The following is a 25,882-nucleotide window of genomic DNA, read 5'->3' as shown; positions in this document are numbered from 1 at the left end:
CATCCAATCTGAACCTACTCATTTCTTTTTCTGCTCACTTCACACATTCTGCAGATGAACCTGGCAACTTTAGCATGACTCAGTCTGGATTCACAAGGCTGTTGTCGTGGCTTCAGCTGGGACAGGGTTAATTTCTTCATGAGAAGCTGGAAGGGGCACTCCCAGGACAGCCAGCTGAGCCATCCAGTGGGGTATTCCCTGCCACACTGAAGCCCTGCCTGCTCTGCAAGGGGCAGGCTGGCCTGGGCAGGGACAGTGGGTTCTGTTGGTTGAGGGAGTGTAACAGATGATCTTTTCCAGGTGTGACCAAGGCTGCTGTGCAATGACTGCCACTGCAGAGAGGAGGTTCATCAATCTCAGGAAGCGGCTGGATCAGCTAGGCTACAGGCAGCCACTGGGAGTGGAGAGCTTACCCTTGGTGGAAAAGCTTTTCAGGTATTGAAAAAGGCTCATTAAAACCCAGAGCAATCATGTGGCAGATATGGCTTGAGTTTTGCTGTGTGAGGGGAAAGGCTTAGCCTGAAGAGAGTTTTCAAGCCATCTGGTTGCAGAGCTAACACCAAGCTCTCGTGTATGATGAGGTCAGATGGGTTTGCTGAAGTGCTGAGAGCATCTGAAGACTTCCTTGAATTCAGCACAATTGGTTCTAAAGTAATTCTATTCATTCTAAAACTCAACTTTTCTGACCTCCTGAAGGAGGCAAGAAGAGTCACTACTGATATGTGCTTAAAGGACACTCTTACACCACCTGCTTGCATGAAAAACAATCCCTGTGGCCTGTACCATGATTGAAAATAAAGCCTTTACAGCTCTGGGTTTTGTCCTCTCACTCGGAGAAGTTTAAACTTGCTGTCTCTGCAGTTTGTACAGGCCACATAACAGAGTCAAACCAGTCTTTCAGGTGGCTTTCTTGGTCCATTTTCATGTATTCCATGGCTTTGCTGTGATTGCAAACGTAGTCCTGTCCAGGGGAATCCAGTCACGTTTAGCTGAACATGCAGACCTAGGTGTCTTGGTTCTGTGGCTCTCGAGCATCTAATGCAGATGGAAGAACAGATGTGGAGTCATCTGCCTTCAGCAGCAAATCTCATTCTGGTGCCTAACAGACAGGTTTAATCCCTCAATCACTGACTTGATTTTTACCAGAATGTTTGTAGCCACTTGCTGCTAATCTCTCTTGTAGAGCTTCTGATCTCCATAGGAACACTGCCAGTATTAGCTGCTCTGACCAGCTGGCCTTTTGAGTTCTTTACTTCAAGTTTCCTCTGTGCTGTGAGTAGTGCCACAACTTACACAGTGCTTGGAGGAAGAAATCCTCTTACCAATGTTGAGTATCTTCCTTGATGTAGAAGAGAGAGTTCACCAGGTCAGAGGATGTTAGGGGTTGGAAGGGACCTCCAAAGATCATCCAGTCCAACCCCCTGTCAGAGCAGGAGCATAGAATCCAGCACAGCTCACACAGGAACACATCCAGATGGGGCTGGAAAGGCTCCAGAGAAGGAGGCTCCACAACCTCTCTGGGCAGCCTGCTCCAGGGCTCTGGGACCCTCACAGGGAAGAAGTTCTTCCTTCTGTTGAGCTGGAACCTCCTGTGCTGGAGTTTCCATCCATTGCTCCTTGTCCTATCCCAGGGTGCAGCTGAGCAGAGCCTGTCCCCTCCCTCTTGACCCCCACCCCTCAGACATTGATCAGATCCCTCTCAGCCTTCTCCTCTCCAGACTGCACAGCCCCAGGGCTCTCAGCCTCTCCTCCCCAGGCAGTGCTGCAGTGTCTTCAGCATCCTTGGAGCCCTCTGTTGGACTCTCTCCAGCAGATCCCTGTCCCTCCTGACCTGGGGAGCCCAGAACTGGATGCAATATTCCAGGTGAGGTCTCATCAGGGCAGAGCAGAGGGGGAGGAGAACCTGCCTGGCTCTGCTGGCCACACTCATCTGCATGCAGCCCAGTTCCCTGAGTAATTTCCTGATACATTTTCTGGGATCTTGGGTTTTTATTATATTTGCCTTGTCCTTCCCTAGTGAACATTATCTTACTGATTCCTGCCTTTGGATTCCTGTGACATGAGTGTTGTCTCTGCTTTCTTCAAGCCAATTTGCTCTCCAGTCAGCATGGTATCAGGCAAAGGCTCTTGTTCCTCAGGCCAGCACAGACAGCTGCAGTGTAACCACTGCTGACCTTCCCCACGTGTCTGCTGCTCTTCATTCCAGTGACCTCGTCCACACCACTGAGAGCCTGCGCAGTGCAAAGCTCTCTGCTGGCAAAAATGAGAAGGAGAGCAGCAATTTGGATGCTATCTTGGAACCTTACAAGACAGAGAATGCTCAGCTTACCAGGGAAAACAACGAGCTGCATTTGGAGATCCTGAAGCTGAAGGAGCAGTCCGAGCGACACGTTAAAGGTAATATCCAGCTGGTGATTGGGGTTTAACCCTTCCCTGCCAAAGTGCAGCCAAATCCTTGACCTGCAGACTCTTTTCTAACTTGTGAGTGGTCATGGACCTTGGTGTCCTTAATGACTTACAATGCACACATATTTCTATCACAGTATCACCAAGGTTGGAAGAGACCTCAAAGATCATCGAGTCCAACCTGTCACCACAGACCTCATGGCTAGGTTCTGTGCTAGTTAAAAAGCTTCTGAGACTGTGGGAATTGTTGTGTTGATCAAACATGACAATGTGACAGCTTTCTACCACACACTTTCATACCTTGACATGCTGCTTCTTAATTACAATTAAATACTGCTCTTAAATGTGAGACCTCACCTCCAATCCTGCCTCCAGCTCTGGTGTCCCCAGCAGAAGGACACAGAGCTGCTGGACAGAGTCTAAAGGAGACCACACAAAGGTGCTCCAAGGGCTGGAGCAGCTCTGCTATGAGCACAGGCTGAGGGAGCTGGGGGTGTTCAGCCTGGAGAAGACTCTGGGGGGACCTCAGAGCTGCCTGCCAGGACCTGAAGGGATCCTGCAGGAAGGCTGCAGAGGGACTTCTCCTCAGGGTGTCTGCAGACAGGCCAAGGGGGAATGGTTTGAAGCTGAGGCAGAGCAGGGTTAGAGTGGAGCTGAGGAAGAAGTTGTTCAGCAAAAGGCTGCTGAGACTCTGGCCCAGGCTGCCCAGGGAGGCTGTGGCTGCCTCCTGCCTGGGGGTGCTGGAGGCCAGGCTGGATGAGGCCCTGAGCAGCTGAGTGTAGCTGAGAGGTGTCCCTGGGCATGGTGTGGAGGTTGGAGGAGCTGAGCTCTGAGCTCCCTTCCAGCCTGAGCCCTTCTGTGACTCTGTGCCTTTGTCCTACAGAGGTGTTCCATTTGTATAACAAATACCTGTTTGTGTATGGGTTTTATACACACACCTGGGTTGTGTCTTTGAAAGGTTCTTGTTCTGGAGAAAGAAGAGAGGCTTCCCTCTCTGCCTCTGTTGGTGCTCCTAGGAAAAACAAAACCAAGAAAGATAACACAGCTTTTTGCTTCCCTTCTAGATCTGAAAGCCTCCTTGAGGAGGGTTGAACATGACACCTCTGACTTGAAATTTCTGAATAACCAATATATACATAAAATTAAACTGCTGGAAAAGGAGAACAAAGCCAAGACTGAAAAAATTCAGCAGCTTCAGGAGAAGAATCTGCAAGCAGTAGTGCAAACACCTGGTGAGTGTCAATAGTTGCAGCTACTCTTGATTCTTCCCTGGGCTATTTTTTGCTGTTCAGAATGTAATTGTTTGGGGTTTTTCCTCTAAGATGAGGAGTTACTACAGTAAAATAACTGTCCAGTAGAATAACATCACTTGGAGAGTTTGGGCTCTGAATTCAGTCCTCTGTAGTGAAGAAGTTTCTTTAGCAGAGCTCTTGTGTGAGGGACAAAGATAGATACAAACCTAGGCTCAGCAGAAGACTATGGAGCTGTAATGTGGCTGTGAATCCACAGCTCTCTTTGCTTCTTTTAGGCTGCACCTGGTTCAGCTAGAGGCAGGTGGTTTGACACTTGAAGCTTTTTTGGCAGCTAATTGATGCTGACTGACTACTTCAGATTATTGTTACAAAGGTATCCAAGCAGCAAGATGCCAAACCTGTCCACAAACCAATATTGCAGCCCTCTGAAAGCTTGCAGGGTCTTTTTTCCTTCTCTTTATTGCTTTAGCTTTACTATAATGCTGCCATGCAAGCAAATAGCCTGCTCCACTTGCTAGTCATTCACCAAAGTGACAGCAGGGTGGGAGACCAAAACCTATTATTAAACAATAGAGATGTTAATTCAGTCATAAAATAGCTCCCAGATGTGAAAATGTCTTTGTGATGGTTTGGTTCAGCTTTGCTAGCAAGGCAAACCACAAACAGATCCAACAAGGCTGAGCTGTTGAATATTTAGGGCCTTGAACAGTGGGGAAAATGACTTCTGAGCTTTGCATCTTCCCTTCTGCTATGAGGGACCTTAGACCGAGCTGTGAGAACCAAGCTGTGAGAATGGTGGTGCCTGCACTGTGCAGATGTCACCCATTCAGTCAGAGGCTGCAGGGTGACGGTTCAGCACCAGTGGGATAAATAGGACATGTCAGCTTTGTATTAGAGCCAGCAGCTGCCTTGCTCTGCCTCCCAGTACCACCCCTTTGGGCTTCCAGGTGGCAGGAAGAGAAGCATTCCCTTCAGGCGCCAGCGCATGCAGCTCGACCAGCCTGTGCCCCCCTCCGGGGTCACCTCCTACCCCGTGCCTCAGCCAGAGGACCCTTACATTGCAGACCTCCTGCAGGTGGCTGATAATCGGTAAGCTGAAGCACTTCCCACCTCTGGAGGGTGGCTGCTCAGTAGCTGCAGGGATTTGCCAACCCCCCACCTCCTCCTGTCTCTCCAATTTGCCTCAGACAAAAGGGACTTTTGGATGTGAAGAGCAGCAGAGTTCTTGCTGAGTGATGGACAAGTTGCAATGGATATCCTGGGCTGCATTCAGAGGAGTGTGGCCAGCAGATGCAGGGAGGTTCTCCTCCCCCTCTACTCTGCCCTGGTGAGACCTCACCTGGAATGTTGCAGGAGGCTGTGCCCTGAAGGGAGATGCAGTATTACAAAGCTTTGTGAACTGACCACAGCTCCATGCCCCATCCCTGCTGCTCCACTCAGGGAGGGGAGGTATGAGAGTCAGAAGTGAAGCAGTGAAGTTCAGCTTGGAAAAGAGCAGAGAGTGGGAGGAAGATGTTTTCAGTCAGTTTCTCACTATCCTACTCTATTTTTAATTGATGATAGATTAGATTGGTCTTCCCCAAGTCAACTCTGTTGCTGGTGACAGAAACTGGTAAATCATCTTCTTGTCTTTACCTTGACCATGAGCTCTTCCATCTTTTCTCCCCCACGCTCTTGAGGATAGGAAGTGAGAGCAGCTGGGTGGGGCTCTGGCATCCCACTGCAATATCTCCAAGAATGGCTTCTACGTTCCTATTTTGAATGGACATAACTGTGCTTTGGTGAAGTACCTAGAGGAGCAAAGAGAGGGTCTTGAATTGTTCTGTCCATGGGATTCTCCCCTGGATCCACATAAAGAATGTGTTACTGCATTGCAGGATTCATGAACTTCAGTCAGAAGTCAGAGAGCTGCAGGAAAAACTGGAGGCCACTGAGCGTGGAATGAAGAATTACAGCAAACAGGTGTGTGAGCAGGGTGCTGGCTAGCAGCCCTTGGCCTCCCTGGGAGAGCAATGGGAGGTGGAATTATTCTGCCTTGCCCTGCTGTGGGGGCAGACCTGAGCTTGGAAGAAGTGGTCCTTGAATGTTAGCCAACTCTCTTGGGCCTCTTTACCTTCCAGTTCCTTGTGATTCTGTGATTTTTAGTGCAGAAGTATTCATAGAATAGCTCAGGTTGGAAGGGAGCTCAGAGCTCAGCTCCTCCAACCTCCACACCATGCCCAAGGACACCTCTCAGCTACACTCAGCTGCTCAGGGCCTCATCCAGCCTGGCCTTCAGCACCCCCAGGCAGGAGGCAGCCACAGCCTCCCTGGGCAGCCTGGGCCAGAGTCTCAGCAGCCTCCTGCTGAACAACTTCTTCCTCAGCTCCACTCTAACCCTGCTCTGCCTCAGCTTCAAACCATTGCCCCTTGGCCTGTTGCCAGACAACTTCTAATGGATTCAATTTCTTTTTCCTTCAAAGGAAGCTCTTGGTTCAGAAAAAAACCCAGAACTGGGGGAAAATGGCCATTAAAGGTCAAAATGGCATTGTGAGGTGCACATTGGGTTACTGAACACTCTGTAGGTGTTCAGTTGAATAACAGCTCTATGAAATGGTGTAGAAGATAGCAAAGCCTTTTTCTTCCTCCTCCCCCTGTGAAAGGTTGAGCTGAGAGACAAGGAGATAGAGCGCCTGGCGCTGGCGCTGGACGGTGGGCGCTCCCATGAGGTTCTCTCTCTGGAAGCAAGGAACAGAAGCAATGAGAAGCTGATCACCCATTTGAATTTGCAGGTAATGGATTTGTAAGTGTTGGTTAGCCAAAACTACAGATAGGAGCAATCAAAAAAACCCAACCCACTAACCCCCAAAACGTCAGGCTCCTTCAGAAAGGCACTGCCAGATCTGAACTCCACTGCCCTGGCTGTGATCTCCAGCTGGCAGTGCTTCTTCTCTAAGGACATTTCATTTCTTGTTGTAAGAGCCTGTTAGAATGGTTCTGGGAAAGGATTCTGTGAACTTGCATCTGTGTCAGAATCACACAGAGCGTAGGGCTTGGGAGGGACCTCCGGAGATCACCCAGGGCAGGTCACACAGGAACACATCCAGGTGGGCTTTGAAAGTCTCCAGAGGAGACTCCACAACTGCTCTGGGCAGCCTGCTCCCTATCAGTGGGGCTGCATAAAGCTGGTTTTGGCCCATCAAGTGTGTTTGCTGAGGCTCAGTGCCAGTAGGCTGCTTTACTCCTCTACCAGTAGGTGCCTGGGTATCTCTGTGTGATAGTGACTAGGAGTGGGCTCAGACCTTCTTCTATATCCACAGTAATAGTTCTTCCTGGAGTTATGAGGGAAGTTGTGTGGAGATGAAATTGGAGCACCTTGTTACCTTGAATATTTAAGGCTACTCCAGGCTCTGATTCTTCTGGCTGCTGTAATTTGTTGTGTATAAGTTTTTTCCTTCCTATTCTACATCCCTGCCTCACTTCCCTTGAGTCTCAGGGGAAGGTATACTGGGAAAAACAATCTTCATAAAGCAAGATTTCTGAGGGTGTTGTGTTTTGAGGGGCTGAGGTGTGTTGGAGGCAAGATGAGTTTTGGCTATCTGATCTGTAAAGCTTCTCTTTCATGAAGGACTGACAGTAAGGCTAAGCCTAACAAATGTGCTACAGAAGAGGAGAGCAGAATGTGCCTTCATATCCTGGGCAGCTTAGGGAAACTGAAGGCACTGCTGCTGCCAGACTGATGCCCCAGAAAGGTTTCTGCACTGATCTCTGCTTTTCAGTGCTTTGTTTTTAGAACAAGCCTCAGGTGTTGGAGAACAGAGAAAGGAGAGTGCAGTAATGAATTCCTTCAGCTTGCACCTTGGTACAGGCACGTTTTGTCATGCTGATTAGCATTAAGCTGCAGAGATCCTGTATCCCAGGAGACTGGGAGGAGCTTTTGCTGCCCAGCTGAACAACACATACTCATGGTGTAATGAAAAATACCTTTCAGATTGAGTGTCTTCAGCAGACAAACAAAGAGCTGGAGAATCACATTCAAGACCTGCTGGACAGCAAACAAAATGTGACTAGTGAGGTGGTCCACCTGAGCAACAAAAATGAACAACTCTGCCAGGAACTCAATGAAATAGACCACTTGGCACAGCAGCTGGAAAGACACAAGGAAATTGTGCTGGAGACTGCAGATAAGGAAATAGAAGAAGCAAAGGTAATCACTGATGTGTTAGTGTGAAGGATCTGCTCAGCCCTTGGGTAGTTTTGTATCTTTTAATGGCAAGAGATTACCTAATGGCTTGGTAAAGAGACCTTTTCCCAGCTTACTTAGCATTATACAGAATTTCTCACTGAAAGCTGATCAATCACAGCACTTTGCCTCTTATTAGGTGAGACGAGCTCAGGTAAGAGGCATTCTGTCTTCCTTCTTCTATTAGTTCAGCATAGAATGCATTTCTGAGACCCTTAAAGCTGTTGCCAGGTAATATCTGCAGCCTGTGTTTGGCAGGGATTTTGCTGAGAGCAGTCATGCAATGATTTGTTTCATTGTTGTCCTCTAAGAGAGCCCTGGGTGTGTTTGCCATCCGATTTTCAGCGCCTTCAGTTCCTAGGAGCTTTACTACTACAAGTCTGGCAGAGTCCCAGGAACCTGTGACACTTTCTTTCCTTCAAACATAGTCTGTTCCCTGAATTTTGAAGTAGCAAAGGAATTTTTGCCGTTTTGAGGATGTAACTTTTAACATACAGCTTCATCTTGGTTGATAGAAAGAAATTGAAAGGAAACAAAGTGAAGTACAGGAGCTTGAAGAAACAGTAACAAAGCTGAAATCAGTAAGTAAAAATCCTTCCAGATCTCATTTGTAGCTGTTCTGTTGTGCTGTCACCCATGGGATTCTTTCAGTTGTTACAGAATAGAACAGGAGACAACTTCTGTAGTACCCCAAAACTCTAGCATCATAAGCTGCTAATTACTACATGAAAGAGCCAAAGCAGCTGTGTCCTACTGGTACAAAACTAAAGTGTCAGAAACCTCTGTGCACAGCATGGATGACTGTGCCCTAAAGGTGCATTTCCTTATTTCTGTTACCTGAAGCTGTAGTTCCCATGGCTGAATCATTTTCACCACAAATTAGTTCATAGACTCATACAATCCCAGACTGGCTCAGGCTGGAAGGGAGCTCAGAGCTCCTCTCCTCCAACCTCCACACCATGCCCAGGGACACCTCTCAGCTACACTCAGCTGCTCGAGGCCTCATCCAGCCTGGCCTTCAGCACCCCCAGGCAGGAGGCAGCCACAGCCTCCCTGGGCAGCCTGGGCCAGAGTCTCAGCAGCCTCCTGCTGAACAACTTCTTCCTCAGCTCCACTCTAACCCTGCTCTGCCTCAGCTTCAAACTGCAGGAGGCGTATTGCTGATTGGAATGAGCAGTAGTATAAAACCCAATGATGGCTTTTAAGAAATGTGAAACATGAAAAACCCTCCTGGTTAAAAGCAGCAAACAGTCTTCAATGTTAAAGGTTTAACAGACTCTTGACTCTTTCTTTCCCAATGTCTCTTGGCCCTTCTAATTTTTGTCACCACTTGTCACTTCAGGAGTTGTGCTCATGTCGTAGGGAGAACGAAAGGCTGAGTGAGGAACTCTTGGGGCAAACAGATCAGAGAGAGAATCTGGAAGTGCTGCTAAACCAGCTTGAGGAGGAGAAGCAAAGGCTGACAGTGAAAACAGACAACTTGGAAATAAAAGGTGAGTCAGGGGCAGTCTCCTGAACATCTCTGTTCATGGGATTTTTGAAATGGAAACCCTGAGCTGTTAAGATGGAGTTAATAATGCTTAGATGAAAGTGGAAAGAAGACTTTAGAGCTGAAGTGAAGCTTTGGTCACAGAAACAGATTTGCATTCTGTGTGTGAGAACTGCAAGTGAAGCTTCTCCCTGTCACCTCACAGGGCATCCTAATACTGGGCACCACTAAAAGGAGCCTGGCACCCAGCCCTCAGCTATTGATAGACATTGATCAGATCCCTCTCAGCCTTCTCCTCTCCAGACTGCACAGCCCCAGGGCTCTCAGCCTTTCTTCACAGCAGAGATGTTCAAGTCTTACAATCATCCTCCTGGTTCTCCCTTGGACTCTCTCCAGCAGGTCTCTGTCTCTCTGGAACTGGGGAGCCCAGCACTGGAACTCTGAGTTTCCTCTACAGTTGTGTTTGTTTCTTTACCTACAGAACGAGAACTTGTCCTAGAAACAGAAAGGATGAGAGTGGAGTATGGCATAGCCCTGGGGGACAAATCCCCCTCTCGCCTGGATGCCTTTGTGAGGACTCTAGAAGAGGACAGGGATTACTACAAGCGAGAGCTGGAGTACCTCCAGAAGGTGATAAGGAGAAGGCCCAGCCCGAGCCGGAGGACTTCAGAGAAGGTCAAGTTCCTGCTGTCAAGATGAGCTCAAAAAGCAGTGGAGATGCTAGGGAAGCATTCAAGGAGCTACCAACTATGTTTTCAAATTCAGGAAAGCACTGTGGTCCTGTAGTAGGTTTCTTTAATTAGCTTCTTAACATGAGAAATTCACTCCACTGAACTTGCAGTTGCCTTTTTATTTCCTCCTGCTCACATTGTCCAGTGACATTGATTAGTTCTTGGCCAGTTAGAGATAAATGGAAGTGGATGGTAAAGAGGCAAAGGTGGCAGTTTTATTCTTGGCTGTTTGCCCTCTTGTCCCCAGCAGTTAGCTCTTACTGTTTTGGTTACACCAGCAGTGCCAGGCTTTGTCTTACAGTTACAATGTGTTCAGTCTGTGGTTCTCAGGTATCACTCATCATGTGAGTGAGTTCTTTATTGGGATATTCATAGAATAGTTTAGGTTGGAAGTGACCTTAAAGATCACCTAGTTCCAACTCCCCAGGTTGCTCAAAGCCTCATGCAAGCTGGCCTTGAATGCCTCCACAGCCGCCCTGGGCAACTTGTTGCGGTGTCTCGCCACCCTCCTGCTGAAGAGCTTCTTCCTAATCTCCAGTTCTTTGCACTTGTTCAATACAACCCTGTGTGACACCGAAATGAACTCTCCAAACATTTTAACCAGTGTATTCTAATTATTCAACTTTATTCCTGGCTTTGCAGAGTGAAGATCTTCGACTGATGACCAGGGAAAGGGATGAGCTGCGGTCCATGCTGGATAGGTTTGAAAAACACGTCATAGAAATTCAGTCCAACATCAAGCTGCTGACTGCAGAGAGGGACAGGCTGAATGTTCTCTATGAGCAGGTAAGGGCAGGTGGGCATTAGAATAACTGATGATCACTTGTGGGTGATTTAAAAGGGGGGGAAAAAAACCTCTCTGCAATAAAACTTGAGGTGTATAGACCTAGAGAGCACAGCCAAGAACAATCAAATCCAGGCTGTGTCTGGCTCTGGAACCCTCAATACAGGAAGGACATGCTCCTGATGGAGCAGGTCCAGAGGAGGGCCATGAAGATGATCAGGGAATTGGAGCACCTCTGCTCCAAGGACAGCTAACAACAGCCTTCCAGTACTTGAAGGGAGCTACAAGAGGGCTGGAGAGAGACTGTTTGCAAAGGCCTGCAGTGACAGGATGAGGGGCAATGGCTTCAAACTAGAGAAGGGCAGAGTTAGATTGGATGTTAGGAAGAAGCTCTTTACTCTGAGGGTGGTGGAACACCTGGAACAGGTTGCCCAGGGAGGTTGTTGGGGCCCCATCCCTGGAGAATCTCAAGGTGAGGCTGGACAGGGCTCTGGGCAACCTGATCTGGTCCCTGCTGTTTGCAGAGTGGGGTTGGACTGGATGAGCTTTGGAGGTCCCTTCCAACCCAGAGCATTCTATGATTCTCTACCTGGTTTGAATACTTGTTGATAAAATTAGGTATTGCCACCAAATGAGGAATTATCACTTCCTGTATTTGTAAGTGAGAAAGATCAGGGGTGGAAAACAGCAACAGAATCTATGGGAAAGCTGGGTAAAGATACAGGCTGGAAAGCAAGAAGAAATGGTTAAGTGGTTAGAGACCAGAGAGAACTGGGAAGAGGAAAAGGTGATGTTGGCAGCTGAAGCTGTCATGCCACTGCACAGTTTAGGAAGTATATTTTGGTTATCCAGGGGCAAATAAGAGCACAGTGACCCTTCTGGTGTAATGACAGCACTGAAGCTTTCTCTTTTGTTAGTGTGTGCAGTGTTGGTTACAATCCACATGCATTAACTAACTGTGATCCTTTAAAGTCTCAAGGGGAACTGAACAGGCTGAGAAGAGAAGCAAAGCATAGTTCCGTATCTCAGAGTCACATGGAAGAAGAAAGAGATGTTGCACTGAGTGACTATGCAAGGCTCATGGCAGAAAAGGAAGGCCTCAGAGAAAAACTGAAGGTGAGCTTTGTAGTGCCATAGCTTGCAGTGAGGTGGCACACAGGGGAGTTTGTCTGGCTGCCTGGCAGTTCTCCTCTCCAACAACCTGCCTGATTTCACACTCACTTGAGAGAGGCCAAAGAGTTGTCTGCATTGCCCCTGTAAGCCTGGTTCCTAGATGAGAAGAGGAACACGTTCTTAGGTGTCTGAGGGCAAGCATCACCTTCTGTGAAGAACCTGAAGCTCCATCTGGGCTGATGCAAAGCCAACATATGTCAAGCCTGACTGTGCCATGAATGTTTCCATAGTTTGATTTACTACTGCACAGCCAGAGAGCTGCAGAGTATCTGAATGCAGTGGCAGTGACTCTGGCCTCTTTGCTGAAAGCTTGTGCAGGCAGTGGAGGAGATGGGCTTCCAGCTCTAGCCTTTCTTCTGGGAGGTGGCCACCAGCATTTTGTACATGAGCCACTTGGAAACAGCTGCACAAACCCATTTATCTCAGGCACTTCTAGGGAGGTTGAGAGTCTAATAATTTCACTGCACTTATGAGCAGATAAATTGCTTAACACAAATTTCTCCATAGGCTTGGGGAAAGATCAGTTAGCTGTGGAATCTTACCTGTAGCATTAATGATCATTTAATCAGTCAGTTTGAACCAGCTGAGGACACTAAGCCATAGATGCTTGCAACTCTTCACATGCCTTGGTGCCTCAGTAAGCTTTATGCAACAACCCACAGATTCTAACTTGGTTGGGACCAGGCAGAAATACACTTTTGCTGCTAGAAGCCTGCAAACCCCCAGCAGGCTCAGTGAAGTCACACTGAAGTGCAGTGCTGTGCTTTCAGGTCATGCTTTCTGGTTTTGTAGAGAGACCTTTGCACTTGGGCATTCATCTAATAGTGCAGTGCAGTGTGGTGTTAAGGTTTTGATGGTCCCATCTAGAACTGTCCCTTATTGCATGGCATTCCCTGCTTGTGTCTCAGATTCAGCAAGAAGCAGCTAACCTGGAGAAATCCAAGATGCAGCAGGATGTTTCAGAGCTGGAGAAGACTATTCAAGAAGTAAGTGCATTTTTAGGAAGGGAGCTTTGATGACCTCCTCTAGAACAGGATGGGCTTCTCAAGCAATGGCTTTGGTTAGCTGTTCTGAGTGCAAATTGCTGTGAAGGTGGTGGAAGGTTTCCACAACAGTAATGGCCTTGGTTGCTTCCTTGGATTGCAGTTGGAGATCGAGAGGTGTGAGCTGAAGGCTACAGTCTCTATCCTGAGAGAGAGAGTCAGCACTTTGGAAAATGAGCTCAAACTGCAGGCCAGCAAACTTGCCCAGTCATCTGATGATTCCTCTCAACTTAAAGCTGAGATGGGCTCCCTTCAGTAAGTCTGACACAGAATGCACTGACATCATTTGGATAGTTCTGTGACTGCAGAGCTGAGCTGCTGGGAAAGACCAGAGAACACTTTCAAAATCACTTGGTCCTGGTTTTGTCTTAAGGAAAAGTAAACAGGAGCAGGGGAAGTGCTGTGCTGGCTTGTCACTGGTTTGGTGACCAGATGTGCAGGTCATTTTTATGGCTGATTGGGAATGGCAGCTTTCTCCTCCCCCTGGAATGGTTTCCCCTAACCACCATGTTCCCTGCTCATCCCTGTAGCAGAACAGGAAGCTTCTCAAAGGCTTTCCAAATGAAACTGAATGTTTAAGATTATTGTGGTGGTTCCACCAAAGTTCCATTGCTCTGTTTTGGAATGGTGGTGAGGTGGACTTGCTGCAGAGGTCCAGAGCAAGTGGTGTTGGCTCGAGCAGTCCCTCATAGTCCTCCCTTTCTCCCAGAGAGAGAGAGAGAGCAGACTGGTTAGTGTGACAAGAAACCCATGAGCCGGCCCTGAGGTTGTGCTGGAACAGCTACAGCACTTCAGGCAGCTAAGTTGATGACTAAGTCCCAACCTTTCAACTGTGTGGTGATCTTCCAGGCTCTTAAATGACCAACTCCAGAGGGCTGCTGAAGATTTACAGCACAGATTGTCCCTCAAAAAGGATGAACTGCAGGCAGCTCAAGAAAACATTGTCAAGCTAGAGGAGAAAATAGGTAATCACTGCTGCCTTTTGTGCTTCTCTCTCTTTTTCTATTTGAACCTAGCAAGTACTTCTCCTTTTGTTTACAGACAGGTTAAACCAGAAGAGCACTTCCCAGGAGGAAGCTGTCAGCGTGCTCAGAAACACCATTAGTGTTTTGGACAAAGAAAAGGACAGCCTGCAGGAAACTGTGGATGAAAAAACAGAAAGGATTGCATGCTTGGATGACAACCTGGCTAACAAGGTATGTGCACTACAAGTCCTGCTGTGCAGCCTGGGGATTGCTGGAGCACTCACATTTTGCCTTGATTAGGAAGCCTGTGCAGAGCTCCAGGCATCCCAGAATCTGTGTTTGGACTGAGCTAATCCAAAGAGCAGTTTGCCAGCTGCACAGGATTTCAGTGGTGGTTGTCAGTGTTTTCCTTAAGCAACAGAGGAAATTAAAGAGGTATTCTTTGCATTTTGCTCCTGGGAGATGTTTACTGAGACGAAAGGTTCTAGCCTGAGGTGCCAGAAGCTCTGGCTGACTTCCCCTGGCGTTTTTGATGAGAGGACAATCCTTTCTCAGCAAAGAGGTGTGGAAACTGGAGGCAGTGACTTTGTGGTGATGGGTTAAACTAGAGGTTTCAGGGTAAAGTTCTTGAAGTGTTCTTTTTACACAACACCTAACACAGCTTCTGCCTCTCTCTGTAGGAGAAGACAATTTCCCACTTACGGCTAGCACTCTCCGAGCTCGAGTCCTCCACAGAGTAAGTGAAGACTGGGATGCCTTCTTCAGGCCTTGCATTTCCTCTGGTGCTTTGAAACTGCAGGCAGGTGGCTCCTTTAGTTATCTGAGTGAAGTGGGTTTCATTCTGTTGAAGCCACACAGGGGAGTGCAGTGTGTGGAGAAAGAGGGACACAACGTTTGAGAGGGACAGGGATCTGCTGGGGAGAGTCCAAGGGAGGGCTCCAAGGATGCTGAAGGGACTGCAGCACTGCCTGGGGAGGAGAGGCTGAGAGCCCTGGGGCTGTGCAGTCTGGAGAGGAAAAGATTGAGAGGGATCTGATCAATGTCTCAATATCTGAGGGATGGAGGCCAAGAGGGAAGGGACAGGCTCTGCGCAGTTGCACCCTGGGATAGGACAAGGGGCAATGGATACAAACTCCAGCACAGGAGGTTCCACCTCAACAGGAGGAAAAACTTCTTCCCTGTGAGGGTCCCAGAGCCCTGGAGCAGGCTGCCCAGAGAGGTTGTGAAGCCTCCTTCTCTGGAGCCTTTCCAGCCCCATGTGGATGTGTTCCTGTGTGAGCTGTGCTGGATTCTATGCTCCTGCTCTGGCAGGGAGGTTGGACTGGGTGATCTTTGGAGGTCTCTTCTAACCCCTAACATCCTGTGAGCCTGTGAACCTTTGAAGAGCCTTCCCCTGCCAAGTATATTGCAGGCTGCTGAGATGCTGTTCAGCCAGCCATTAGCAGCTGGGTTGGTATCTTTACCTTCCTAAATTGGTAACACTTGCTAGTTGTCAGTTAAGAAGGAGCTTTTTAGTATTCTAGGTAAGATTAGATTGGCTCAGAGCTAAGCTCTTTGTTACTGGCATGCTAATTCTTCTAGCTTAAGCTCCCAGTGCAGTCTTGATGAACATCTGTTTATTTAACTGGCCTTTTTCTGGGCTTTCCTTCCTGCCTCTTTTGAAGTGTAGCTTCTGAAAGAAAACATTTCCTCACTGTTACTTAAACAGCTGAGGGCAGTGTAACTGAACACTAGGTACATGTGAGTGTCTGTGGCAAAACACTCCTGCAGGAGTTGACTGAAATTCACACACGCTTCTATTTCTAGCTTTGTGTTTAGTCTCTCCCTTACCCTCCTGCTTGTTGTCTTTCAAGTGTAAGCTGTCTGTGGTCTTCCCTCCTGGTGTGTAAGAGAAGCAAAGGCTACCACGCTGTAACCACTACCAAACCCAGGCAAACAGAAGCATCTGTCATTAGTGTTTGCATAATGAGAAGCCTCTTGCCAGACACCTTCCAAGCTGAAGGTGAATCCCATGTTCTTTGTGCATGCTGGCATTTCACACCCTTCTGTTCCCACTCAGACTGCCTTTGGCAGCCCTCACAGAGCAACCACTGCTCCTTGCTAAAACTCAAAAAGCCAAACCATCCAAGGCCTTAGCACAGCCGAGGCCCACATCTGATCGTGTTCAGCAGGATGTGGCTTGAGTGAGAAGGGAGCACTCACATGAGCTTTTCCCTTGGCAGCCAGATGAAGGAGCTGCTGAGCAGCAGGGACAGCGAGATCTCCAGCTTGCGGCGCCAGCTCGACGCGGCCCACCTGGAGCTGACAGAAACAGGCAGGGTGAAGGAGATGGCTCTGAAGGAGAACAGGCGGCTGCAGGATGACCTGGCCACCATGGCCAGGGAAAACCAGGTAGGGAGGCACCACGAATACTCAAGAACTGAACTGTTTACTGCTTGCTTGCATAGAGTGGTAGCTTGGGGGTGTTGGGTGCTGAGCAGCTCCCCAGGAGCCGCCAGTGCCCTCATGCAGCCCAGCAGGCAGCTGAGTACTGGGCTGCAGCCAGAGGAGTGTGGGCAGCAGGGCAGGAGAGGGGATTCTGCCCCTTGGTTCTGCTCTGCTGAGATATCACCTCCAATCCTGCCTCCAGCTCTGGTGTCCCCAGCAGAAGGAGGACACAGAGCTGCTGGAGGGAGTCCAGAGGAGGCCACAAAGATGCTCCAAGGGCTGAAGCAGCTCTGCTGTGAGCACAGGCTGAGGGAGCTGGGGGTGTTCAGCCTGGAAAAGAGGAGGATCTGGGGGGAGACCTAATAGAGAAGGCTCCTCCAGGGGGACCTCAGAGCTGCTGAAGGGATCCTGCAAGGAAGGCTGCAGAGGGACTTTTCTTCAGGGTCTAGTTGAGAGTGTCCCTGGGCATGGTGGGGAGGTTGGAGCAGATGATCTCTGAGGTCCCTTCCACCTTGAGCCATCCTAGGCTTCTGGGACTCATTCCATGTCATTTGTGTAGCCAACACACTTGCAGCTCACCATGAGACTCAGATGCCTTGTGAGTTCTGATGAGACACAGATGTTGGAAAGTTGGCTTTCTAGTGACACAGAACTTGCCTTCACTCAGTGCCAGTGAATCATAAGGCTGGAAAAGTCCCAGCTGACAAACATCTGTATTGAACTTTGCAAAGATCAGTGTGGTCTCATCAGGGAAGCTGCAGAGTTCATCAACTAGCCTGGTACTCATTGTTTTCTGTGTGCCAAGAAAACTCACTGGTGTGCCTGAGGGAACAGGAAACCTTTCTGAGCCCTACAAATTCCAAAGGGCTTTCACTAATTACTTAGAAGCAGAACAGAGTAAGATCTGGGTCATGTGCAAGGACTTTTAGTCTGACACAGTGACCACTGAGGATGATCAGAGACCTGGAGCACCCCTGCTATAGAGACAGACTGAGAGAGTTGTGGTTCAGTCTGGAGAAGAGAAGGCTCCAAGGAGACCTAATTGTGGCCTTCCAGTATCTGAAGGGGGCTATAAGAAAGCTGGGGAGGGACTTTTGAGGGTGTCAGGGAGTGATAGGACTGGGGGGGGATAGAACAGAAATAGAAATGGGTAGATTCAGATTGGATGTTAGGAAGAAGTTGTTCCCCATGAGGGTGGTGAGAGACTGGCACAGGTTGCCCAGGGAAGTGGTGGCAGCCTCATCCCTGGAGGTGTTTGCAGCCAGGCTGGATGTGGCTGTGAGCAACCTGCTGTAGTGTGAAGTGTCCTTGCCCATGGCAGGGAGGCTGGAACTGGCTGATCCTTGAGGCCTCTTCCAACCCTGACTATTCTGTGATTGTATGAGCTGCAGCCACTCACTTACCAGAGGCTCTGCTTTCCTTTGTGTCATCTTTTCAGGCCATCAGCACTGAGCTGGAAGATGCAATCCGTGAACGAGAGGAGCTGAAAACCAGGGTCCACAGTTACATCACTGAGGTTTCCAGGTTTGAGACCCTGATGGCCTCCAAGGTAGCAGTACAATCATTGTTGTTTGCAGTAGAGCCAGAGGGGCAGAGGACAACACTAGGATACAGTTAGCAAATTCACAGCTGTGTGCTCTGGGGCCTGTTCTCCCTGTCCCATGCCCAGCACTGCCTGTGGAGGCAAAGCTTCACTTCTCTGCAGTGTGTACTGGCTTCACCATGAGCTTCAGCTTCCTGGTCCCTGCCTCTTCCTGTCTGCACAGAAGGCATTTCAAAGCCAGTAGCCTTCCTCATTGGATCCGATTCCTACTGGCAGCATGCTTACCTGCTGTGCATGCCATGATCAGGGGGCAAAGGGAATGGAGCTCAGTGAAGATGACAAATTAATCACTGCCTTCTAATGTGCACTGGGGCCACATGCAAATCCACAGCTGTAGCTGTTCTGTCACTGCATCACTTGGAAGCACTGAAGTCTGCACTTTCCTAGCAGCCTGCTAAGCTCTGTGTGCACCAAGAGGCTTTCAGGCCTCCCCTGGGAGCCTTCAAACTCATTAACAGCTGCATTGAATAAAGCTAAGAGCCTTCTCTGTATTGATTTATTGTTTGGCCTTGCAAAAGGACTGAAGCCCTTCAGTAATGGCAGAATGGAGAAAGGCTCCAGGGGGACCTCAGAGCTGCCTGCCAGCACCTGAAGGGATCCTGCAGGAAGGCTGCAGAGGGACTTTTCATCAGGGTGTCTGGAGACAGGCCAAGGGGGAATGGTTTGAAGCTGAGGCAGAGCAGGGTCAGAGTGGAGCTGAGGAAGAAGTTGTTCAGCAGGAGGCTGCTGAGACTCTGGCCCAGGCTGCCCAGGGAGGCTGTGGCTGCCTCCTGCCTGGGGGTGCTGAAGGCCTGGCTGGATGAGGCTCTGAATCTACTTTAGAGGTGTCCCTGGGCATGGTGAGGAGGTTGGAGGAGATGACCTCTGAGCTCCCTTCCAGCCTAAGCCATTTTAGGACTTACTGTTTGGACTTGCAGAAGCAGTGATGCCCCTCAGGAGTGGCCTCCTAGTGGGATTAAAAGAGTGGAGAAGGTTCTACTTTGTTCTGAAAAGCCAAGGAGGCTGTAGGGAGTAAACATGGAATAACCCCAAGAAGCTGGAGGTGTGTTGGTGGCTGCAGAGTGATTTCCTGTTTCATTTAGGAGAAAGAAAACCAAGAGCTGCTGGAGAGGTTCCGGATGCTGCACTCGCAAGCTGAGGACTGGGAGCTGAAGGCTCATCAGGCTGAGGGAGAAAGCAGCTCCATACGCCTGGAGCTCCTCTCTGTAGACACAGACAGGAGACATCTGAGAGAGAGAGTGGATCTGCTGGAGAAAGAGATCCAAGGGGTAATCATCACTGCTGCACTGAAAGGCTGCTGAGGGAAGTGGGCACCTGCAGGTGGTTTTCAATCCAGTGAACACTGCTCCTCAGGCCTCCATGGAAAACACTTCCTGGGCTTGAATGGTTCAGGACACAGGGCTTGGAACACTTTGCATTTTCCTTCTCCTGTCCCCAAATGAGGTTTTAACCCTTCCAGATCTCTGTTGTTTGGTGATCACTGCTGTTCTGTTCCTGTCTCTGTCAGACACTTGGGTTTAGTTGCTTCCAAGCATTTGCATATAGCTGAGTTCTTGCATTTGTTCTGAAGCTTTGAATGAAGTGTAGGCAGTATTGGGGGCTGGAATGAAGGTGCAAAATCTAGCAGCAGCAGCCCAAATCCAGAATCAGGGCCTGTAATTCCACAATCTAGACCAGCATCATGGAAAGCAATGAGGATTAAACTTCAAAGAGATGAAGTTCTAGAGGAATTGTGGGCTGGCCCTGTTCTGTCTTATGCTTTTAATTAAAGAGTTAAGAGGTTTTCATATTCTAAGCTGAGTGGGGGGGAAGTGTAGTATTCAGGGGATTTTAAGCATTGAATTCATAGCTGAAACTGGAGTCCATCCTCATTCCACTTGTGTGTAGTATCACACAATAGATTTGGCTGGAAGAGACCAACCCATCCAGCCCAGCCCTGAAGGGTCAACACTAAGCCTTGTCCCTGAAATGCAGTACCTGTGCCATTCCTCATGGTGGTGACTACAAACTGCATGGCAGGCTGGCAGTTGTCCTTAGCTTAGGGCTTTAGGGAGGGGAGAGGAGAGTACTGTCAAGGTAGATTTATGGGGAAAGTTAATTTTAAGGGATAAGAAAAGCAAAGAGCTGTTAGCACTGAAGGGGGTGTCCCTGTTTGTCTCTGCCCAGCATATTGTTGCACACCAAGCCTATGAATCCCAGATCTCTGCCATCACCAAGAACATGGCCAAGCTGGAAGAGGACATCAAGCGTGAAAACCAGGACAAGTCCTCTGTGCTGGCAGACCTGGCTTCTGTCAGGGAGCTCTGTGTCAAGCTGGAGTCCAACAAGGAGCTCATAGCTCGGCAGCTCACCTCCAAAAGCATGGAATATGAAAGGGTAAGCAGCAGGGGCAAGTGGGATTTACTCCCTGGGGGTGTTTCAGGCCAGCCTGGATGAGGCCTTGAGCAGCTGAGTCTAAGTTGGGAGGTGTCCCTGGGCATGCTGGGGAGGTTGAAGGAGATGAGCTCCCTTCCAGCCTGAGCTGTTCTAGGATGCTATGAATAGGTTTTAAATAGTTGTAGACTGTAATCTGTTTTCATACAATCAGAGACTGGTCTGGGTTGAAACGGAGCTCCAAAGGTGACCCAGTCCAACCCCCCTGCAGCCAGCAGGGATGTCCCCAGCTTGATCAGGCTGCCCAGAGCCCTGTGGAGTCTCACCTTGAATATCTCCAGGGATGGGGCCTCAACCACCTCCCTGGGCAACCTGTTCCAGTGTTTCACTACCTTCATGGTGAAGAACCTGTCCCTAACAGGCTCAGTGTCCTATTCACTTCCAATCACACTGAGTGTTCAGAACAGGTCTCCAGCAGAGAGAGCTCTGTGTGTGTGTACACCAAGGCATTGATAACATACACCACTTGTGCTCTAGGTTCTAGCTGAACTGGAAGATATCAAATCAGAAGCAGAGCTGCTGAAAAAGCAGCTGTCCAGTGAGAGGCTCACAGTTCAGAACCTGGAAACACTGCTGGCTGCTAGCAGAGACAAAGAGTTTCAGCACCATCTCACCTCCCATGAGAAAGACTCTGAAATCCAGCTGCTGAAGGACAAGCTAACACTGGCTGAGAGCAAACTGTGAGTCTAACTGGGGGATGGGTGTGTGTGTGTGTTTGGTGGCTTGCAGAGCAATATGGAACAACCTCACAACTCACCAAACTGTTTGCTTTCTTTCTTTGTTTCACAATAATGATCTTGGGCCCTGAATTCTTACCTCCATCCTGCAAGCATTTGCCTGTCTCTGAAGGAGTTAGAGTAAGATACCACCAAGGCCTCTTGTCTTCTGCATCTGCTCCCAACATACTGCAGCAAGAGACCATCCTGGGACTGCTCCTGGCTAACAGGCAGCACAGGAGAAAATGCTCTGCTGTTCTTGTGGGATCTTCCTGGAGTCAGAGACCTGTGGGTGCCAGACAGGAAGCCTGGGACTGAGCCAGGAGTGGACTTCGTGGTTCAGATTTGCAGTCCAGTGCTTCAGCACTAACCCAGCACAGCTGGGCTTCTCCAGGGGGAGCTTCTGAGCACCGCACCTTCTCCTGGCTTTGAAGACTGTGGAACAACACAGCTGGCTAGACTCTGCTTTAGACACCTTCCTTTACACTCCATTACTGGGGTCTGCTTGTTTGCTAATGCAGTTACTGCTGGGTTGCAAGCAAGCATGGAGCAGTGCAAGCTGCTGCTTTGCTGAGCAGTGCATCTCCTTCTGTCCCAGCATTTGTAGGGCTGCTTTTCACTCTGATTCTTGCTGTTGAAACAGCTGGGCCCAAACACCAAGGCTGAAGTGGACATGTTCTGAGATTCTGGGCTTGCAGTAATACAGCTTTGGCTTAGATCAGAATCACCAAAGTTGGAAGAGACCTCAAAGATCATCAAGTCCAACCTGTCACCACAGACTAATAACTAGACCATGGCATCAAGTGCCACATCCAATCCCCTCTTGAACCCCTCCAGGGATGGTGACTCCACCACCTCCTTGGGCAGCACATTCCAATGGCCAATTACTCTTTCTGGGAAGAATTTCTTCCTCACATCCAGCCTATACCTCCCCTGGCACAGCTTGATACTGTGTCCTCTTATTCTGGTGCTGGTTGCCTGGGAGAAGAGACCAACCCCCACATGGCTACAACCTCCCTTCAGGGAGTTGTAGAGAGCAAGGAGGTCTCCCCTGAGCCTTCTCTTCTCCAGGCTAAGCAATCCCAGCAACCTCAGCCTCTCCTCACAGGGCTGTGCTCCAGACCCCTCCCCAGCTTTGTTGCCCTTCTCTGGACACCTTCCAGCAACTCAACATCTTTCCTAAACTGAGGGGCCCAGAACTGGACACAGGACTCAAGGTGCGGCCTAACCAATGCAGAGTACAGGGACACAATGACTTCCCTGCTCCTGCTGACCACACTATTCTTGATACAGGCCAGGATGCCATTGGCCTCCTTGGCCACCTGGGCACACTGCAGGCTCATGTTTAGGTAGCTGTCAATCAGATGCAGTTGTGTTCATTGCTGGGCCTCCTTGATACCATTTCTACCTAAGCCCTGTCTGTGTTTCCTGTGGCCAGTCACTGTTTGTCAAGTGCACATATAAAGAGCATCTCCTCTTGCAACAGAGGGTAGTGAAGCAATAAATTCATCACTTGGTTTGTCTCTTTGTATGGTCTGTGTTTGTCTTTTCTCTGCAGAAGAACACCATGCAGTGCAGCAGGGATGTAGTGAGAGAGAGAGGCTTGCAGCTTCTCACTTCTTTCTCACCTGAGGTCCTTCCAGAACCATTCTGTTGCATTCCCTTGGGCACTGCTTCTGGGTTGTGTTTTGCTCTGTTGGAGGCAACAATTTCAGCATCTCCTTGTTGGTTTAGCTTGCTGTAATTTGCACAGTCTCTCTGGCTGACACTGGTGAAAGAAAACTTGCTTGCCTCTCGTGGTTTCTTGCAGAAGCAGCTGCAGCAGAGAGGTTGCCCTGCTGCTGGGCAGAGTCGCACAGCTGCAGACCGACTGCGATGTGCTGAAGAGGCAGCTGACCACCGAGCGCTTCGAGAGGTAAGGTGCTGGGGGCTCACCCAGCTGCCTCTGCCTCTTCCTGCTCCCTGCTAAACCTGATGCTTTTGTGAGCATGAAGTCCTGCAGACACTTCTGGGGGCCCCAGCAGGACACAAAGCTGTTAGGGTGAGCCCAGAGGCCACAGAGATGATCCAAGGGCTGGAACAGCTCTGCTGTGAGCAGAGGCTGAGGAAGCTGGGGGTGTTCAGCCTGGAGAAGACTCTGCGGGGACCTTAGTGCTGCCTTTCAGTAGCTGAAGGGATCCTGCAGGAAGGCTGCAGAGGGACTTCTCCTCAGGGTGTCTGCAGACAGGCCAAGGGGCAATGGTTTGAAGCTGAGGCAGAGCAGGGTCAGAGTGGAGCTGAGGAAGAAGTTGTTCAGCAGGAGGCTGCTGAGCCTCTGGCCCAGGCTGCCCAGGGAGGCTGTGGCTGCCTCCTGCCTGGGGGTGCTGAAGGCCAGGCTGGATGAGGCCTTGAGCAGCTGAGTGTAGCTGAGAGGTGTCCCTGGGCATGGTGGGGAGGTTGGAGGAGCTGAGCTCTGAGCTCCCTTCCAGCCTGAGCCATCCTGTGTCTCTGGAGTCAAGGCTCCTTGCACAGCATGGTGACAATGGCAAGATGGGGACCAGAGGCAGTTAGGTCTCCTGGCTGTGAGCCTGCAGCCCCCAGTGCTGTGTGTTGGCAGGGAGCGAGCAATCCAGGAGCTGCGGCGCCATGGCCTCTCCACCTCGTCCCTGCGGGCGTCACCTCCTCTCAGCTCCACACTCAGGTCTCCTTCCCACTCTCCAGAACGCGGCAGTGGCAGGACAACTGAGCCAGCAGCAGCAGAAAAGTAAGCAACTGGATTGTCACAGCTTTTCCTTCCAGAGTCCGGTTGGAATCGTCTCCAAGTGCTACCTTTTTAATTCCAGGACACTCTCACACACTTCAGGGCCTTCCAAGCTCTCTTCTTTTTATTGGCTCTCCTGCTAGAAGATATTGATTGGAACTGATAGATGCAAAGTGCTCTCCAAAGACCACAGAATGTAATGGATTGCCTGGCCTGGTCTTGTTAATAGTCCTGCACCAGCTGACAGCTTCCAAATCTCTATCAGCTGCTTATTGTTACCATTAATTATATCCAAATCTCCACTGCCAGTTCCTTACTGGTACCAGGTCTGTCCAAACAGCTCCTGGGGGGCTATGGAGTTCTCTCAGGTACAGCACTCCCCAGGAAGCAGTCCAACTAAAATGCATTTGCACACCACACAGTAGCTGAGCCTGTGTCCAGAACAAGTGCAGCAAAAGGGTTCCCATGTTGGCCCTGGGAGTGCCCAGGAATGTGCTCACTGCAGGCCACCAGAAAGAAACCAGATTCAGCCTCTCACCTGTGCATCCTCCCTGATGACTTGGATCTCCTAGAGATCATTGTGGGGTTAGATGAGGTCGGTTCTGTGCTGCAGGCCTGATCACTGACTTGTTCTCCTGTCTGTCCCATCCTGCACAATGAAGTGAGGAGTGGCAGGAGAGGGACAGGACAGCTGAAGGGTGATTGGTTTAGGGGATCTGTGTACTGGAACAGCTCAGAACCTAACTGTTCAACTCCAGGAGACACAACTCCAACGTGGTAAGACCTGCACCTTCATTCCTGTGAGTACAAACCCAAGGCTTAGTGTTCAGCTTATTTTGTGAACAAGAGCAGAGGTTGCCTGAGAGCTGAGCTCGGCCTGGCCCCCCGGCAGCAGCTTTTCTCTCTGTGAGTTCTTGGACAAAGTGCAAATAGGAAACTGGCAGTGGGCATGGGGCAGCAGCTGGGGCTGCCCTGCTGCTGAGCCATGAGGCAAGCCCTGGGCCACTGCAAATCAATGTCTGACTGAGCCAGTGTTACATAGCAGATTCCTGAGTGTCTACAGTGGAGAAATGGCTTTAGTCTTCCTTGCTTTACACTGAGTCCCAGAAGCAATAAACCCAGTCCTGTTCTACTTGAAGAATACCAACCTGACCAGCAGATCCCCTGTTCTCAAGGAGTAGAGCTTCTGGGGGGTTCATTCAGCTGCAGTTTGATGTTTTGCTGTCTTGCCTTTTAAACCATTGCTGGACTGTCCCATTAGAATGGTCTCAGCAGTGCCATCAACAGCTTGCACTCCTCAGTTCCTCCCTGGGAGCTCAGCACAGGGAAGTGTGCTCTGTGCTGGCTGTTCTGCAGGGGTACAGTTGTCTTCTCTCCTCTGATGCCACCTTCTCAAGAAGTTCTCCTCCTCTTTGGCTTGCATTTACTTTGGGAGCAGTGAGTGCAGAGGTTTAGTTAATAGGCTCCAGCTTGATGTTCAGGACTAACAGCAGAGAGGAGGGGAGGCTAAATGTGAGGAATACTTTTTATCCTAATAGTGAGTAGTAAAAGTCCCTGGATAGCTTTATTGGGAATGTTTTCCTTTCTCCACCAGAAGTGTGAGCTTTGAGGACTAACCAGCACTGAGGCAGCTGAAGCTTCTCCTTGATGAAGGCTGACTTGTGTCCTACCTCTGTGTTCCTCCACTCAGTGCTGCCCTGGGCCCCTTCTGAGAGCTGATGAAGTAAGCAACTTTGGAAAGTGGCTGCTGTCCCAGCTGGCTGTGCTGTGCCTGGGCTCTGCTGGCTGCTTGGGTCTGGCTCAAGGCTGGCTCAGCCTTGTTCCTGTTGTGCAAGGATAATAAATATGAAGGAAAAGGAGCACTTGAGGTGGCAAAGCTCTTGCTGTCGTTTGTTTG

At 49.6% G+C, this 25,882-nt stretch overlaps 1 protein-coding gene across 1 annotated transcript; it reads left to right on the top strand.

Annotated features, from left to right (window-relative positions):
• The first annotated feature begins 306 nt into the window (after nucleotides 1–306).
• On the top strand, nucleotides 307–25,882 carry CEP135 (centrosomal protein 135). The gene is made up of 25 exons (XM_009902729.2): nucleotides 307–435; nucleotides 2,207–2,397; nucleotides 3,471–3,638; nucleotides 4,607–4,748; nucleotides 5,537–5,621; nucleotides 6,302–6,430; nucleotides 7,630–7,845; nucleotides 8,397–8,462; nucleotides 9,224–9,374; nucleotides 9,852–10,045; nucleotides 10,744–10,887; nucleotides 11,858–12,001; nucleotides 12,967–13,044; nucleotides 13,205–13,356; nucleotides 13,951–14,066; nucleotides 14,143–14,297; nucleotides 14,747–14,802; nucleotides 16,289–16,457; nucleotides 17,932–18,042; nucleotides 19,179–19,364; nucleotides 20,263–20,472; nucleotides 21,007–21,209; nucleotides 23,056–23,160; nucleotides 23,842–23,988; nucleotides 25,580–25,882. Exons 1-25 carry the CDS (start codon nucleotides 323–325, stop codon nucleotides 25,599–25,601), a joined length of 3,453 nt encoding a protein of 1,150 aa, XP_009901031.2. The 5' UTR covers nucleotides 307–322; the 3' UTR covers nucleotides 25,602–25,882.

Source organism: Dryobates pubescens, chromosome 1, assembly GCF_014839835.1.
Source record: "Dryobates pubescens isolate bDryPub1 chromosome 1, bDryPub1.pri, whole genome shotgun sequence".
Lineage (NCBI taxonomy): Eukaryota > Metazoa > Chordata > Aves > Piciformes > Picidae > Dryobates > Dryobates pubescens.
This window is presented reverse-complemented; position numbering and strand designations above follow the sequence as displayed.

Excerpts from the sequence above, each read along its gene's own strand:
- CEP135 (XM_009902729.2), top strand. The coding sequence starts at position 323 with ATGACTGCCACTGCAGAGAGGAGGTTCATCAATCTCAGGAAGCGGCTG. Across the intron at positions 8,463-9,223 it reads CAGTAACAAAGCTGAAATCA|GAGTTGTGCTCATGTCGTAG; the intron begins GTAAGTAAAAAT and ends TTGTCACTTCAG. Across the intron at positions 14,067-14,142 it reads CAAGCTAGAGGAGAAAATAG|ACAGGTTAAACCAGAAGAGC; the intron begins GTAATCACTGCT and ends TTTTGTTTACAG.